The sequence below is a fragment of the Entelurus aequoreus genome, linkage group LG18 (genome assembly GCF_033978785.1).
Source record: "Entelurus aequoreus isolate RoL-2023_Sb linkage group LG18, RoL_Eaeq_v1.1, whole genome shotgun sequence".
Classification (NCBI taxonomy): domain Eukaryota; kingdom Metazoa; phylum Chordata; class Actinopteri; order Syngnathiformes; family Syngnathidae; genus Entelurus; species Entelurus aequoreus.
This window is the reverse complement of record NC_084748.1, coordinates 7,156,518-7,174,401: the sequence shown is the minus strand read 5'-3', so window position 1 is coordinate 7,174,401 and position 17,884 is coordinate 7,156,518. Positions and strand designations below refer to the sequence as shown.

Below are 17,884 nucleotides of genomic sequence, written 5' to 3'. Positions count from 1 at the left end.
AACGTATAGCATGTTGTATATGTTATAGTTATTTGAATGACTCTTACCATAATATGTTACGTTAACATACCAGGCACGTTCTCAGTTGGTTATTTATGCCTCATATAACGTACACTTATTCAGCCTGTTGTTCACTATTCTTTATTTATTTTAAATTGCCTTTCAAATGTCTATTCTTGGTGTTGGATTTGATCAAATAAATTTCCCCCAAAAATGCGACTTATACTCGAGTGTGACGTATATATGTTTTTTCCTTGTTTATTATGCATTTTCGGCCGGTGCGACGTATACTCCGGAGCGATTTATAATCCGAAAAATACGGTATTCTTTTTTTTATTTTTTTAAGTAAATCTTGTCTAAAGTGGAAAAAGAACCTAACTTGTCTAGGACAAAGTTTTATGAAATATTTTTTATATTTGTTTATTAATTTTATGTATTTATTATTAAATGTATTTATTTATTTTATTATTTATTTATTTATGTTTTTATTTATTTTTTATTTTTAAGCAAATCTTTTCTAAAGTTAAAAAAACAGAACTTGTCCAGGACAAGTTTTAGCAAATCTTTTTTTTAATTTACATTTTTCTAAATTATTATTCATGTATTTATTTATTTATTTATTTATTTGATTTAGTTATTTATTTATGTTTTTTATTTATTTATTTTTTAAAGCAAATTTGTCCAGGACAAACATGTAGTTTCAGCAAATCTTTTAAAAATTATTATTATTATTTATTGTATTTATTCATTTATTTTATTTATGTATTTATTTATTTATGTTTTTATTTTTGTATAATTTTTTTTAGCAAATCCTTTCTTAAGTGAAAAAACCCCTAACCTGTCCAGGACAAAAATGTTGTTTTAGCAAATATTTTTAATTTGTAATTTTTTATATATATATATATATATATAATGTGTGTGTATGTATATATATATATATAATGTGTGTGTATGTATGTATGTATATATATATATATACGTATGTATATATATATTTTTTTTTTAATTTAAATTTTTATTTATTTATTTTATTTATTTTTTATTACACAGTTATATGCACAAACCTGCAGTTTGAAAAATTTAATTTAATTTATTGTTATATATATATATATATATATATTTTTTTTTTTTTTTGGTGGTTATTTTTATTTGTATTCTATTTAAAAAATATATTTTTTTTAGCAAACATTGTCCAAAATGAAAAAAGACATGAAGGCAATGTGACTGTACATCAGTGTTGCAGACCGTATCGATCCGATATCAAGTAGATACAGGGCTAGTATCGTTGATACCAATACTTTTGACACAGAGTCATTTTGTAACTTTGCTTCTCGTTAGTTGATCATGATAAGACAGGAGCAGTATTCTATTCAAATAAAAATGTTTTTGTATAGCAATGCAATGTTTTAAAAACATATATTAGAATAAAGTTAAAATCCTTCTTATTGCATTTAAGGATGTTGTCCTACAACTTTGCCACTTCCGATACCGATATTGGAGCCTTAAATATTGTTTGATACGATATCAGCAAAAAGGCTCTTACTTTTATCTTGTAGTGTGGAATGGGAGATCAAGTGTTGAATGATGTGGACACGCTTGTTACTGGATACTTTCTAGCACTTTCTTTGCATCTATAACTAATATGCAACTATAATTAACTGATACTTGTTTGTACTGACAAATGTCGGATTATTACCTATTGTCTAGCTTGTGTGCTACTGTGCGCTTAGCTGTTGTGCAGCTGCTACGTCCCACCATGTTTACCTTTTGTAAATGACTTGACTGAAATAGAAGAAAAGACACGATATCGCACATTTTTCTTGCACGCCTATGTCTTCTGATGCTTGTTGTTTTTTTTTTGCTGATATCGGATCGACTTTTGATATCAGTACCTGATCGGGACCCCTTTTTAAGTACGTTACTGGTGCGAAATAGTGTGACAATGTCAAGAAAACAACATAAACACATTCCATTGCAGTCAGTATATTAGGAAACGAGTATTTTATAATAAAATACAAATCCCATCGCTCCAGTATCGATCTGATACCAGTACTCACATTGGTATCGATGCTGTCAGTCTTGTATCGACATGCCATCATTCTGCATGGGAAAGTCTAAAACGTGATAGCTTCCTGATTGATCCGCGCTCTACCGTGTGGAATCGGCGTTACTCGTGCGCCAACTCGTGCGCTAACTCGTGCGCTAACTCGTGTGTCCCCAGGTACCTTTACGGCCAGCCGGTCCAGGGCAAGGCCTACGTGGTGTTTGGAGTCCACGCCAACAAGGAGATGACCCGCTTGCCCTCGGTCAAGCAAGTGTCTAACGTGAGTGACCGCCGTCTTCCCCGAGCGTCCGCCGAGGCGAGTCGCGGGCCCGCATCACCAAAGTGTCTGGTTGCAGCTGGACGGCGGAGTTGTGACGCTGAGCGTGGACGAGCTGAAGAGGGCGTATCCCAACATCCGGGCATTGGCGGGCAGCTCTGTCTACGTCAAAGCTTCCGTCCTCACAGAGACCGGTAAACAATGTGTTTTTAAAGGTGTTCCGTCAGAAAGCGTGCCTGTAGCTTTAATGCTAATGAGCTGTGCTTGATGCACTACAAACACACTGTAACTGTGCACTTGTCCAACGTAATAGATGCATGTAGTCCAGGTCCAGAATCAGAATCAGTATCAGAATCAGAAATACTTTATTAATCCCGAGGGGAAATTAAAATTTTCAGCACAATCATATAAACAATGCAATACAATAATAAAAAAATAGACAATAGTAGGGGTTGGTATCGTTCACATTTGGACCGATACCAGTACCAATTGTTGGTGTTTTCGGGTGTGTTAATAAATACTTTTGATGATTAATCTCATTGAAAAAAATAAGTTGATTATGATATCTCGTTTTATTATCACATTTCTGAGTCTCAATGGCAGTTGCAAGCCCAAGACGTTTTGAGGGCATTCGTGTGTAGTTTTTGTTGCGGCCTACAAAGTGTTAATACTGTAAGTATTGCATTTATTACGCACCAGCTGTTTGATAGATGCATGTAGTCCAGGTCCATAATAGTATAATAGACAATAGTAGGGGTGGGTATTGTTCACATTTGGACCTAAACGGTACCGATTCCCTCTACCTGGGAATCGATACCAGTACCAATTTTTGTTATTGTCGGGTGTGTATATATATATTTTTTTTATATAAAATCTCATTTTAAAAATGAGCTGATTATGACAACTGCTCTTATCTTGTTTGACTAGCACATTTCTGACAATTCCAAGCACAAGACGTTTTGAAGGCATTCGTGTATAGTTATTGTTGCGCCCTACAAAGTGTTAATACTGTAAGCATTGCATTTATTACCTACCAGCTGTTTGATAGATGCATGTAGTCCAGGTCCATAATAGTATAATAGACAATAGTAGGGGTGGGTATTGTTCACATTTGGACCAAAACGATTCGGATTCCCTCTACCTGGGAATCGATACCAGTACCAATTTTTGTTATTGTCGGGTGTGTTTATAAATATTTTTTTATAAAATGAGCTGATTATAACTGCTATTATCTTGTTTTACTATCACATTTCTAGACAGTTGCAAGCCTAAGACGTTTTGAAGGCGTTCGTTTGTAGTTTTTGTTGCGCCCTACAAAGTGTTAATACTGTAAGTATTGCATTTATTACGCACCAGCTGTTTGATAGATGCATGTACTCCAGGTCCATAATAGTATAATAGACAATAGTAGGGGTGGGTATTGTTCACATTTGGACCAAAACGGTACCGATTCCCTCTACCTGGGAATCGATACCAGTACCAATTTTTGTTATTGTCGGGTGTGTATATATTTTTAAAAAAATATAAAATCTCATTTTAAAAATGAGCTGATTATGACAACTGCTGTTATCTTGTTTGACTAGCACAATTCCAAGCACAAGACGTTTTGAAGGCATTCGTGTATAGTTATTGTTGCGCCCTACAAAGTGTTAATACTGTAAGCATTGCATTTATTACCTACCAGCTGTTTGATAGATGCATGTAGTCCAGGTCCATAATAGTATAATAGACAATAGTAGGGGTGGGTATTGTTCACATTTGGACCAAAACGATTCGGATTCCCTCTACCTGGGAATCGATACCAGTACCAATTTTTGTTATTGTCGGGTGTGTTTATAAATATTTTTTTATAAAATGAGCTGATTATAACTGCTGTTATCTTGTTTTACTATCACATTTCTAGACAGTTGCAAGCCTAAGACGTTTTGAAGGCGTTCGTTTGTAGTTTTTGTTGCGCCCTACAAAGTGTTAATACTGTAAGTATTGCATTTATTACGCACCAGCTGTTTGATAGATGCATGTACTCCAGGTCCATAATAGTATAATAGACAATAGTAGGGGTGGGTATTGTTCACATTTGGACCAAAACGGTACCGATTCCCTCTACCTGGGAATCGATACCAGTACCAATTTTTGTTATTGTCGGGTGTGTATATATTTAAAAAAAAATATAAAATCTCATTTTAAAAATGAGCTGATTATGACAACTGCTGTTATCTTGTTTGACTAGCACAATTCCAAGCACAAGACGTTTTGAAGGCATTCGTGTATAGTTATCGTTGCGCCCTACAAAGTGTTAATACTGTAAGCATTGCATTTATTACCTACCAGCTGTTTGATAGATGCATGTAGTCCAGGTCCATAATAGTATAATAGACAATAGTAGGGGTGGGTATTGTTCACATTTGGACCAAAACGATTCGGATTCCCTCTACCTGGGAATCGATACCAGTACCAATTTTTCTTATTGTCGGGTGTGTTTATAAATATTTTTTTATAAAATGAGCTGATTATAACTGCTGTTATCTTGTTTTACTATCACATTTCTGACAGTTGCAAGCCTAAGACGTTTTGAAGGCATTCTTGAATAGTTTTTGTTGCGCCCTACAAAGTGTTAATACTGTAAGTATTGCATTTATTACGTACCAGCTGTTTGATAGATGCATGTAGTCCAGGTCCATACTAGTATAATAGACAATAGTAGGGGTGGGTATTGTTCACATTTGCACCAAAACGGTACCGATTGCCTCTACCTGGGAATCGATACCAGCACCAATTTTTGTTTTTATAAATATTTTTTCATATAAAATCTCATTTTGAAAAAGAGCTGATTAACACATTTTTTTTAGCTCACTTTGCTCATATTTTTTTTTAACTTATCGCTATCTGGCCAGCCTGCAAACTTTTAGCATTTCAGCTCGGCTTTGACAATATTTCTACTGAAATTGCGATTTCTAGTTATTTGAAAAAAAAGCTATATATTGTTCTGGTTTTGAAGGTAAAAACTACCAAAATGGGCCCCCGCATCCTTTGACTTGTCAGTCTGTGGCCCTCAGTGGAAAAAAGTCTGGGCACCCCTCGTAAAATTTTTTGTTAAATTTAGCGAGAACTTAGAAGAGAAATTAGAAGTTCCGTAAAATGCCAGCGTTCAGACGTCATATGTAACCTCAACATATACGAAATGTTGCTAGCGTTAAGGGGGGGAAAAAATACCGTCTGGACAGTTCCCTGTGAGAGCCAACCTTGAGACCTCCGAATTCGTGAGATGGGGGGTCGTGGTTGAGGTGCAGGAACCATACCCCTTGCCCTTCGAGCTGTCTCTTCTTCGTTCTTCTGTTTCGTCTCCTTCTTGTTGTGTGTGCAGTTGTGCACTGAGATCCAAAAGCCGTATATGTTATTGTAGCGTCCTGGAAGAGTTAGTGCTGCAAGGGGTTCTGGGTATTTGTTCTGTTGTGTTTATGTTGTGTTACGGTGCGGATGTTCTCCCGAAATGTGTTTGTCATTCTTGTTTGGCGTGGGTTGACAGTGTGGCACATATTAGTAACAGTGTTAAAGTTGTTTACACGGCTACCGTCAGTGTGACATGTATGGCTGTTGACCAAGTATGCTTTGCATTCACTTGTGTGTGTGTCTGTGCTTGAAATTAACGTTATCATTAAGCCAGTTAAAAGATCATTCAACGTGTCAGCATTTCTTGACATCTTCGAGTAAAGACCATTGTTAAACCCGTCCAACGCTACATTATTATGTGACTGGGCCGGCACGCTGTTTATATGGAGGAAAAGCGGACGCCTGGACAGCATGCGGCTGTTAAGGGGTGAAGGTTTCAGGTGAGAGAGGATGCTAAAGGCAGTGCCTTTAAGGCACGCCCCCAATATTGTTGTCCAGGTGGAAATCGGGAAAAATTCGGGAGAATGGTTGCCCCGGGAGATTTTCGGGAGGGGCACTGAAATTCGGGAGTCTCCCGGGAAAATCGGGAGGGTTGGCACAATGGCAAGTATGGCCGGTATCATGTTTAAGATAACGCCAACGGTTAGTTGTGGCCTAAGTCAGACGCTTAGGTAAACACTTATGTACACGAACATGCCTTTACATGGTCATGGTGAAGTCAACTCCCGGACCACGAACCTACGGAACTGAGAGGACCTCATATCGGTTTCTACGAACTGGTTGTCTGGCCGCCCCGAGGAGGGAGATATCCTTTGGCTAGATCCTCCCCAGGTGCTGCAGAACCCGTAGTGATGCATGATCAAATAAATGAGTCTTTATTCAACGATCATCGCCGGCATCTTCCTTGATCCTTCACACACCCATGCCACTGGGCCGGCACGCTGTTTATATGGAGGGAAAGTGGACGCCTGGACAGCATGCGGCTGTTAAGGGGTAAGGGTTTCAGGTTGTAGAGGACGCTAAAGGCAGTGCCTTTAAGGCACGCCCCCAATATTGTTGTCCGGGTGGAAATCGGGAGAAATTCGGGAGAATGGTTGCCCCGGGAGATTTTCGGGAGGGGCACTGAAATTCGTGAGTCTCCCGGGAAAATCGGGAGGGTTGGCAAGTATGGCCGGTATCATGTTTTAGATAACGCCAACGGTTAGTTGTGGCCTAAGTCAGACGCTTAGGTAAACACTTATGTACACGAACATGCCTTTACATGGTCATGGTGAAGTCAACTCCCGGACCACGAACCTACGGAACTGAGAGGACCTCATATCGGTTTCTAAGAACTGGTTGTCTGGCCGCCTCGAGGAGGGAGATATCCTTTGGCTAGATCCTCCCCAGGTGCTGCAGAACCCGTAGTGATGCATGATCAAATAAATGAGTCTTTATTCAACGATCATCGCCGGCATCTTCCTTGATCCTTCACACACCCATGCCACTGGGCCGGCACGCTGTTTATATGGAGGGAAAGTGGACGCGTGGACAGCATGCGGCTGTTAAGGGGTAAGGGTTTCAGGTTGTAGAGGACGCTAAAGGCAGTGCCTTTAAGGCACGCCCCCAATATTGTTGTCCGGGTGGAAATCGGGAGAAATTCGGGAGAATTATTGCCCCGGGAGATTTTCGGGAGGGGCACTGAAATTCGGGAGTCTCCCGGGAAAATCGGGAGGGTTGGCAAGTATGGCCGGTATCATGTTTAAGATAACGCCAACGGTTAGTTGTGGCCTAAGTCAGACGCTTAGGTAAACACTTATGTACACGAACATGCCTTTACATGGTCATGGTGAAGTCAACTCCCGGACCACGAACCTACGGAACTGAGAGGACCTCATATCGGTTTCTAAGAACTGGTTGTCTGGCGGCCCTGAGGAGGGAGATATCCTTTGGGTAGATCCTCCCCAGGTGCTGCAGAACCCGTAGTGATGCATGATCAAATAAATGAGTCTTTGTTCAACGATCATCACCGACATCTTCATTGATCCTTCACACACCCATGCCACCCTCCGACCTAGGAGACGGAAGCAGGCCAGGCCACACTTAAGGCGGGTTCAAGGGGCGATTTGTTGGTTTGAATGCCTGTTCTCTTAAAAGTGGTGCAAACAAGTGAAGGAGATGATAGATTTTGGTCCCTTCTTTTCGCACCTTCTGAAGGCAGCGACCTGGTGGAAGCGACGAAGACGGGCATCAGGATTGTGGACTCCCCGTACGTCCTGTCCTTCAAAGACACACAGAAGTTCTTCAAACCAGGACTCCCCTTTGACTTCACCGTACGTTGCTGGCGGGGTTTCAGCACTTTCCGCTCGCTGACGGCTGCTCACCTCTAAAACCATCTCCTCAGATCCAGGTGAGCCACCCCGACGGCTCCCTGGCTCGTAACATTCCGGTGAAGGTGAACATGCTGAAGGAGCCCATGGTGGTCAGCTCAGGCACGACCAGGGCCACCGTCAACATGCCCGACAGTCATCGCAGCCAAACCCTCGTTGTGAGAACCGTCTGGTGATTGGGTCGTTAAATGATGTGACGGACGGATGAAGTCTGTGTTCTTCTGCTCTGGGTCTTCTACAGGTCGAGACCATGCAGGCGGGCCTCAAACCAGACCAGCAGGCTAAGAACCAGATAATCCTCCTCCCGTACAATACCAGGCTCAGTATGACCTACCTCCACATCTCCACCAGCACCAACATGGCGTCCGTAGGCGACCGGCTGTCCTTCAAACTCACAATCGCTGCCGAGCCGAAGCTCCGAGACAACATCCGCCACATCACCTACCTGGTGGGTCCCAGTCACCTCGGCACCCTCCCCAGGGTCCTGAACACCCTGTTGTACCTGCCAGGTGGTCAACAAAGGCAAGATCATCGATGCCAAGCGAATGGACGTGACGGGACAGCTGGTCACCAGCGTGGGGATGACCGTCACGCCCGAAATGATGCCCTCCTTCCGCTTCGTGGCCTTCTTCAGCCTTATGGCACGATCCCGGGAGGAGGTGATGGCCGACTCCATCTGGGTGGATGTGGCCGACTCCTGCGTTGGAGATGTGAGTGCTTCCTAGGACAGAGTCCAGAGAAATGTACTTCAATATTGTTTATTCAACACAGTCTAACTAACCCAAATATGCTAAGAAGTTGAAATAATATAGAGGCAAATGCATTTTTTACTAAGAGACGCTAAGCAACGCTAAGAGATTCTAGCTAAGAGAAGTTAAGCAATGCTAAGAGATACTAGCTAAGAGAAGTTAAGCAACGCTAACAGATGATGAGCGATGCTAAGAGAAGTTATGAAAAGCTAAAAAAAACACTAGCTAAAAAAAGCCAAGAGATGCCAAGGGAAGCTAAGAGATGATAAAAGACGCTAAGAGATGATAAGAAAAGCTAAGAGACACTAAAAGACATTAAGAGGTGATAAGACACTAAAAGAAGCTGAGAGACGATAATAAAGGCTAAGAGACAACAAGAGACGGAAAGAGACGTTAAGAGATGCTAGCTAAGAGAAGCTAAAAGAAGCTAAGTGACAATAAAAAATAAGAGAAGCTAAGAGATAAGAGACACAAAAAAACATTAAGGGATGCTAGCTAAGAGAAGTTAAGCAACGCTAAGAGACGATAAGCAAAGTTAGCTAAAAGAAGCTAAGAGATGCTAAGAGATGATAACAGACGCTAAAAGAAGCTAAGACATGATAAGAGACGCTAAGAGATGATAAAAGACGCTAAAAGAAGCTAAGAGATGATAAGAAAAGCTAAGAGACGCAAAGAGAAGTTAAGAGATGCTAGCTAAGAGATGCTTAAAAGAAGCTAAGTGACAGTAAAAAAAGTAAGAGAAGCTAAGACAAGATAAGAGACGCTAAGAGATGATCAGAGACGCTAGCTAAGAGAAGCCAAAGAAGCGAACAGAAGCTAAGAGACACTATTGTAATGCGCTGCAACGACATAATTTCCCTATTGTGGGATTTAAAAAAAGTGTTTCCTATCCTAAAAGAAGCTAAGAGATGCTAGCTAAGAAATGCTAAGAGAGGTTAAGAGATACTATTGTATGTTGCTGCAACCACATAATTTCCTTATTGTGGGATAAATAAAGTCTATCCTATCCTATCCTAAGAGACGCTAGCCAAGAGAAGCTAAGAGACGCTAGCTAAGAGAAGCTATGAGACGCTGTTGCGCTGAAACCACATCATTTACATATTGTGGATGAATAAAGTCTATCCTATCCTGAGAGGCGCTAGCCAAGAGATGCTAAGAGAAGCTAATAGAAGCTAAGAGACGCTATTGTGCTGCAACCACATATTTTACATATTATGGAATAAATAAAGTCTATCCTATCCTAAGAGGCGCTAGCCAAGAGAAGCTAAGAGATGCTAGCTAAGAGACGCTATTGTGCTGCAACCACATATTTTACATATTATGGGATAAATAAAGTCTATCCTATCCTATCCTGTCCTATGGGAAGCTAAGAAACGCTAGCTAAGAAAAGCTAAGAGGTGCTAAGAGATGCTAAGAGATGGTAAGAAACAATACATTAAGCTAAGAGACGGTAAGAGACGGTAAGAGATGCTAAGAGATGGTAAGAAACAATACATTAAGTTAAGAGACGGTAAGAGATGATAAGAGATGCTAAGAGAAGGTAAGGGATGGTAAGAGATGCTAAGAGACGGTAAGAGATGCTAAGAGACGGTAAGAGATGGTAAGAAACAATACATTAAGTTAAGAGACGGTAAGAGATGGTAAGAGATACTAAGAGACGGTAAGAGATGCTAAGAGACGGTAAGAGATGCTAAGAGACGGTAAGAGATGCTAAGAGATGGTAAGAAACAATACATTAAGGTAAGAGATGGTAAGAGATACTAAGAGACGGTAAGAGATGCTAAGAGACGGTAAGAGATGGTAAGAAACAATACATTAAGTTAAGAGACTGTAAGACAGTGGTGGGCAATTAATTTTTACCGGGGGCCGCATGAGCAACCCGAGCACTGCTGGAGGGCCACATCGACAATATTTCAATTAAATTTTGCTCAATATTATTTTTGATATATACTGTAAGATAAATAATAATAATAATAATTAATAATAATAGTAATACTTCAACATAGTGTGTGTGTAACAGCATTCCATGACTAATATAAATAAATTAACATTAATAATAAATGACAGTAAAATAAGCACACGTATGACTGAGGAGTCATAGTGTAACTTTGTGTGGTGTTTGAGTTGTCCGACTTTTTGTGTGGCCATAAACGCACCAGTGGTTTAGTGCTATGCGTGTTGGTGACAGATGACAAGTTGGTTTTGGCCTGGTTTGTACGGCAGAAAATGACTAGTTTTTCGAGATAAAATTGTTTTACTCATGTTTTTGGTGTGGTTATGTCCGAATATAAACAGTTTTGCTCAATAAAGTGATCGATATAATTCCTGTCCTCGAAGCATCTCGATAGACGTTACAATAATTGAACGGTGTTCAATTGAACGGTGTTGACGAACACCGTTAGGGCCGCTGGTTGTCACTGTCACTCAAAGTTGCATTGCAAAATTACATAGAATAAATATGTTTATTTTGTTTAGAATTCAGATGGGATTTGATTTGGTGCGCGGCATATATTTGCTGCGCGCAGCGGACGCTTGAGCAGTGCGCAATTGCGCAGGCACGCACCTTAGAGGGAACGTTGCTTGGCAGTCCATGTTTTGTTGGAAACACGGCATTCTTCATCAACTTTTCTCTTTTTAGCGTCTCGGGTGTAAACCGTGCATCACTTGTCGCTGCATGTGCACCTTCACTCGCAGGTTACACACGGACACACGCCCATAAATAATACTTTTCAAAATAAAAGCAGCACAGTTGTATTGCGTGCACGACATAGATGTTTTTTCAACTTTAAAGCAGCTGTTCACATTCACTCACAATCACGCACACGCATACGTCCACACGGAAGTAATACAAATAATGATTTTCAAAACAAAAGCAGCACCGTTGTATTGCACACTCGACATAGATACTTTTTTAAATGTATTTTGTAATTTATAATTGGGCTCACACGGGCCGGACAGGGACGCACAAAGGGCCGGATGCGGCCCGCGGGCCGCAGAATGCCCAGGTCTGCTGTAAGAGATGGTAAGAGATGCTAAGAGATGCTAAGAGACGGTAAGAAACGGTAAGAGACAGTAAGAGATGCTAAGAGATGGTAAGAAATGCTAAGAGATGCTAAGAGACGCTAAGAGACGCTTAGAGACGCTAAGAGACGGTAAGCGATGCTAAGAGACGGTAAGAGATGCTAAGAGACGTAAGAGATGCTAAGAGACGCTAAGAGAACGGTAAGAGACGCTAAGAGACGCTAAGAGACGGTAAGAGACGCTAAGAGACGGTAAGAGATGCTAAGAGACGGTAAGCGATGCTAAGAGACGGTAAGAGATGCTAAGAGACGGTAAGAGATGCTGAGATGCTAAGCGATTTTAAGAGACGTAAGAGACGGTAAGAGATGCTAAGAGCTATATAGAATAATAATGAAATAAAATGATTTTCTCACCTTCTTTATCAAAGTGCTGGCACTCACTACTTTCTTTGGCCCCATGGTGGATTATTTTGCAGTGGAACTGACTGGTTTGTAAGGTGTAGTGTTGACATACAACACAGATAGTACATGATCACTGGGGCTAAATCTTTGCAAACATTTGTGTCAACAAGCGAGACCTCCACTATCAAAGCACCAGGTCATGTTCTATGGCTATCGTCACACTTTTCTTCGTCGGTGTGGTCACTGAAGCTCAAGTCTCACGCTTTTGAACTTCAAGTTGTTTGAGGGACGCCCAGGGGGGCACATTGAAGTGGTCTCCATGTGCCGTTTCAGCTGCAAGTGGGCCCAGTGGATGGCTTCCAGTCAGACCACATCCCGGGGAAGATCTTCAGCGTGCGTGTGAGAGGCGAGCCCGGGGCCAACGTCAGCCTGGTTGCCGTGGACAACTCGGTCTACCTGCTCAACAGGGACAGACTCACCCAGGGCAAGGTGCGAGGACCGCAACCGCCAACGTCGCCGTCCCCGGGGCGGACTCAACGTTTCCTCGGTCTTTCCTCAGATGTGGGACTTGGTGGAGCACGGGGACATCGGCTGCACCCGCGGAGGAGGGGGCAGTGCGGAGGGGGTGCTGAAGGACGCCGGACTGATGTTCTCGTCCAGCGGCGGCTTCAGAACTAACACCAGACAAAGTAAGAAGGACGCCATCATCTTGTTTGTGTCCTCAAGTGCGGCGTGGTCACGTCTCCGTGCTCCCCTGCAGCGCTGCACTGTCCTGTCAGCAACACCAGGAGGCGCTCTGCTGAACGCCTGCAGAGGAAAGCACAGCTGGGTGAGTCCGCGGGGACAATTCATTAGGCACACCCACCTGATGAATATTCAAATCAATAATTAATCATTCATATTCATCCCATTGATTTGACTTAATTAGGTGCACCCACTCAATGAATATTCATATGAATAATTAATCATTCATATTTATCCCATTGATTTGAATTAATTAGGCACACCCACTTACTGAATATTCATATCGATAATTAATCATTCATATTTATCCCATTGATTTGAATTAATTAGACACACCCACTTACTGAATATTCATATCGATAATTAATCATTCATATTCATCCCATTGATTTGGATTAATTAGGTACACCCACTTAATGAATATTCATATCAGTAATTAATTATTTATATTCATCCCATTGATTTGACGTAGTTAGGTACACTCGCTTAATGAATATTCATATTGATAATTAATAATTTATATTCATCCCATTGGTTTGAATTAATTAGGCACACCCACTTATTAAATATTCATATCAATAATTAATATGCATCCCATTGATTTTAATTAATCAGGCACACCCACTCAATTCATATTTATATAAATAATTCATCATTCATATTCATCCCATTGATTTGGATTAATTAGGTACACCCACTTAATGAATATTCATATCAGTAATTAATTATTTATATTCATCCCATTGATTTGACGTAGTTAGGTACACTCGCTTAATGAATATTCATATTGATAATTAATAATTTATATTCATCCCATTGGTTTGAATTAATTAGGCACACCCACTTATTAAATATTCATATCAATAATTAATATGCATCCCATTGATTTGAATTAATCAGGCACACCCACTCAATTCATATTTATATCAATAATTCATCATTCATATTCATCCCATTGATTTGAATTAATTAGATACACCCACTTAATGAATATTCATATCGATAATTAATCATTCATATTCAGCCCATTGACTTGAATTATTTCGGCACACCCACTCAATGAATATTCATATAGATAATTACTCATTCATATTTGTCCCATTGATTTGAATTAGGCACACCCACTTAATAAATATTCATATAGGTAATTATTCATATGCATCCCATTGATTTGACGTAATTAGATACACCCGCTTAATGAATATTCATATAAATAGTTAATAATTCATATTCATCCCATTGATTTGAATTATCAATCAATCAATCAATCAATGTTTATTTATATAGCCCTAAATCACAAGTGTCTCAAAGGGCTGCACAAGCCACAACGACATCCTCGGTATAATTAGGTACACCCCTTAATTAATATTCATATAGATAATTAATCATTCCTATTCATCCCATTGATTTGAATTAGTTATGCACACCCACATAATGAATATTCATTTAGATAATTACTCGTTCATATTCATCCCATTGATTTGACTTAATTGGTTACACCCACTCAATGAATATTCATATCAATAATTAATCATCCATATTCATCCCATTGATTTGAGTTAATTAGGCACACCCACTCAATGAATATTCATAATAATATTGATTGATTCAGCGTTCATATTCATGACATTGAGATGACAAACCTCTGCTTGATGTTTTTATTCATAGTTCACATCATCGATTTTCATACATTATTTGTATTGTTTGTCATATATATATATATATATATATATATATATATATATAATATATCTCTCTGTTGTATTTGTTATTTATTTATTTATTTACTCATACCTCGCTTATCTCTCTCTTTATCTCCATCTGTTATATCTCTTAAACATTCTCTTATATCTCTCTGTTGTATTTGTTATTTATTTATTTACTCATACCTCGCTTATCTCTCTCTTTATCTCCATCTGTTATATCTCTTAAACATTCTCTCATATCTCTCTCTTATTGGTCATTATATCGCTCTCTTGTATCTCGTTACCGCTCTCTTTTCTCTATCTCTCTTTTCCATCTTTCTTTATCTTTCGCTTATGTCTCCCCTCTCTTAATCTCTTATCGTTTTCTTTCTTATGTCCCTCTCTGTTTTTTCCATTTCTCTCTGTTTTATCTCCTTATATCTGTCTGTCTCTTATTTTTTTTAAATTTCTTATCTCTTTTTAGCTTTCTCTGACCTCTCTTTTCTCTTAATGTGTTCATCTATGTTTCTCTAATCTCTCTTCTATCTCTATATTTCGCTAATCAATTTTCTCTTATCTCACTCTATCTTGTTCTTTCTTGTTTCTCTTTATCTCTTTCTTATTTCTCGTTAGCTTTCTCTGTTATAAACAGTATCTCTCTTAGGGCTCTCTTATTTCTCTCCTATATTTATGTATCTTTCTCTTATCTATCTCTCTCAATTCTCTATCTTATCTTATCTATTTCTGTATTATCCCTATCTATATTTGTATTCCCCTTTCTGTATTTGTCTTTCCCTCCGATTTCTTTTAATCTCTTCCTAGCTCTCTTAATTTCTTTCTTATCTCTCCTTAGATTCCTCTGTTATATCGCTCTTTTCTGATCTGTTACATCTCTCTATATCTCTTTCTGCTATCTTTATATTTTTCTTATCTCTCTTTATCGCTCTTCTATCACTTTCTCTCTTATCTCAAACTTTTTCTCTCTACCTTTATCGCTCTCTCTCTTATTTCTCTCTTTACTTCTCTCTTATCTCTCTATATCATTATATCTCTCTCTCACTCTTACCTTTCTTCATCTCTCTTTTTAACGCTCTCTCTCTCTCTCTCTCTCTCTCTCTCTCTCTCTCTCTCTCTCTCTCTCTCTCGTATCTCCATCTTAGCTCATTTGTTTAACATTTGTTGACATATTCAATGTACAAAATGCGTCATATTGGTTCCCATTCTTTAGTTTTGATCAATTTAAACCTCACGGGAAAAAAAGTTTGCCCTTCCCGACCTAAACAAGAACAACAATAGTCAAAAATATGTTGTAATAAATGATCTGATAAATGGATGATGTTGTGTTTGCTGCAGAGAGTCACTACAAGGAGAAGCTGCAGCATCGCTGCTGCAGAGACGGGCTGCGGGACATACCCATGCCCTACTCGTGCACCAGGCGCTCTCTCTACATCACGGAGGGCTGGGAGTGCATCAGGGCCTTCCGCTACTGCTGCGCCACCTACCGGGACCAGGAGCTGGACACGGAGCTGCCCACCACCTATGCACCCACTACCGTTGCACCCACCACCACTGCACCACCCGTGCCCACCTTTGCACACCGCGGACCTTTGGGACCCATAATCCCTCTTCGGAGAGAAATGTTTAGTAAGTCCTTCATGGCGGCTGAGAAGCTGGACTGCTGATCACATGAAAATTCTGGTCCTCTTGGTAGACTGGGGAAGTAGACAAGTCGAGTCCGAGCGGTCTTTCGTGATGTACAGCTCCCCCCATAAGACCTTCCACACTGCGGACGCATACCTCAGGAAACCGAGTGTGGTGGAGCAAGAAGAACCGCCACGAGAGGAACGCGTGGAACACGAGGAGTACGAAGACGACGATTACCTGGAGGAGCGGGACGTCTACCTGCGCTCCAAGTTCTTCGAGTCGTGGCTGTGGACCGACATCAACCTGCCCAGCGACGCCGACACAGATGGGTGAGTGAGGTCAGAAGACGCAAAGAGTAATGGGTGGGGTTAAAAAAATAAATAAATCAGGCTTCACTACGCATTTTAAAAGGACTTTATCCGTTCGTCAGCTATACAGACCGTATGTTTGATCAGATAGTTTTTATTCGACGCAAAGAGTAATGGGTGGGGTTAAAAAAAATAATAATCAGGCTTCACTACACATCTTAAAATGACTTCATCCGTTTGTCAGCTATACAGACCGTATGTTTGATCAGATAGTTTTTATTTGACGCAAAAAGTAATGGGTGGGGTTAAAAAAAAAAAATACAAAAAAATCAGGCTTCACTACACATCTTAAAACGACTCTTGACAGCTATCCCTTCGTCAGCTATACAGACTGTATGTTTGATCAGATAGTTTTTATTCGACGCAAAGAGTAATGAGTGGGGTTAAAAAAAAAAATCAGGCTTCACTACACATCTTAAAATGACTTCATCCGTTTGTCAGCTATACGGACCGTATGTTTGATCAGATAGTTTTTATTTGACGCAAAGAGTAATGGGTGGGGTTAAAAAAAAAAAAAAAATCAGGCTTCACTACACATCTTAAAACGACTTTTGACAGCTATCCGTTCGTCAGCTATACAGACCGTATGTTTGATCAGATAGTTTTTATTTGACGCAAAGAGTAATGGGTGGGGTTAAGAAAATAAATAAAAACCAGGCTTCACTACACATCTTAAAACAACTCTTGACAGCTATCCGTTCGTCAGCTATACAGACCGTATGTATGATCAGATAGTTTTTATTCGACGCAAAGAGTAATGGGTGGGGTTGAAGAATAAAAAGAAAATCAGGCTTCACTACACATCTTAAAACGACTCTTGACAGCTATCCGTTCGTCAGCTATACAGACCGTATGTTTGATCAGATAGTTTTTATTTGACGCAAAGAGTAATGGGTGGGGTTAAGAAAATAAATAAAAATCAGGCTTCACTACACATCTTAAAACAACTCTTGACAGCTATCCGTTCGTCAGCTATACAGACCGTATGTATGATCAGATAGTTTTTATTCAGTGAATATGCTAACCTAGCATAATGGTAAAATGTAATATTAGTATGTAGCGTCACACAGCTATTAGCTATGTTATCGTTGCTAACCTACAATGAGGTTAAAAAAGTGTAGCCTTAGAATTGCACTGAAATGAATTGTTAGCTTGTAGCTCATATTGCCAAGCTAGAGTCGCTAACCTAGCA

At 39.9% G+C, this 17,884-nt stretch overlaps 1 protein-coding gene across 1 annotated transcript in view; it reads left to right on the top strand.

Moving 5' to 3' along the window:
• c3b.1 (complement component c3b, tandem duplicate 1) overlaps window positions 1-17,884 on the top strand; it is a 65,301-nt gene that overhangs the window by 15,936 nt on the left and 31,481 nt on the right. The window contains exons 11-21 of the mRNA XM_062026417.1: window positions 2,222-2,324; window positions 2,401-2,515; window positions 7,908-8,023; window positions 8,095-8,238; window positions 8,322-8,528; window positions 8,590-8,790; window positions 12,585-12,740; window positions 12,811-12,940; window positions 13,012-13,080; window positions 16,034-16,324; window positions 16,392-16,653. Coding sequence (XP_061882401.1) covers window positions 2,222-2,324; window positions 2,401-2,515; window positions 7,908-8,023; window positions 8,095-8,238; window positions 8,322-8,528; window positions 8,590-8,790; window positions 12,585-12,740; window positions 12,811-12,940; window positions 13,012-13,080; window positions 16,034-16,324; window positions 16,392-16,653 — 1,794 coding nt within the window. The remainder of the gene's footprint in view (window positions 1-2,221; window positions 2,325-2,400; window positions 2,516-7,907; window positions 8,024-8,094; window positions 8,239-8,321; window positions 8,529-8,589; window positions 8,791-12,584; window positions 12,741-12,810; window positions 12,941-13,011; window positions 13,081-16,033; window positions 16,325-16,391; window positions 16,654-17,884) is intronic.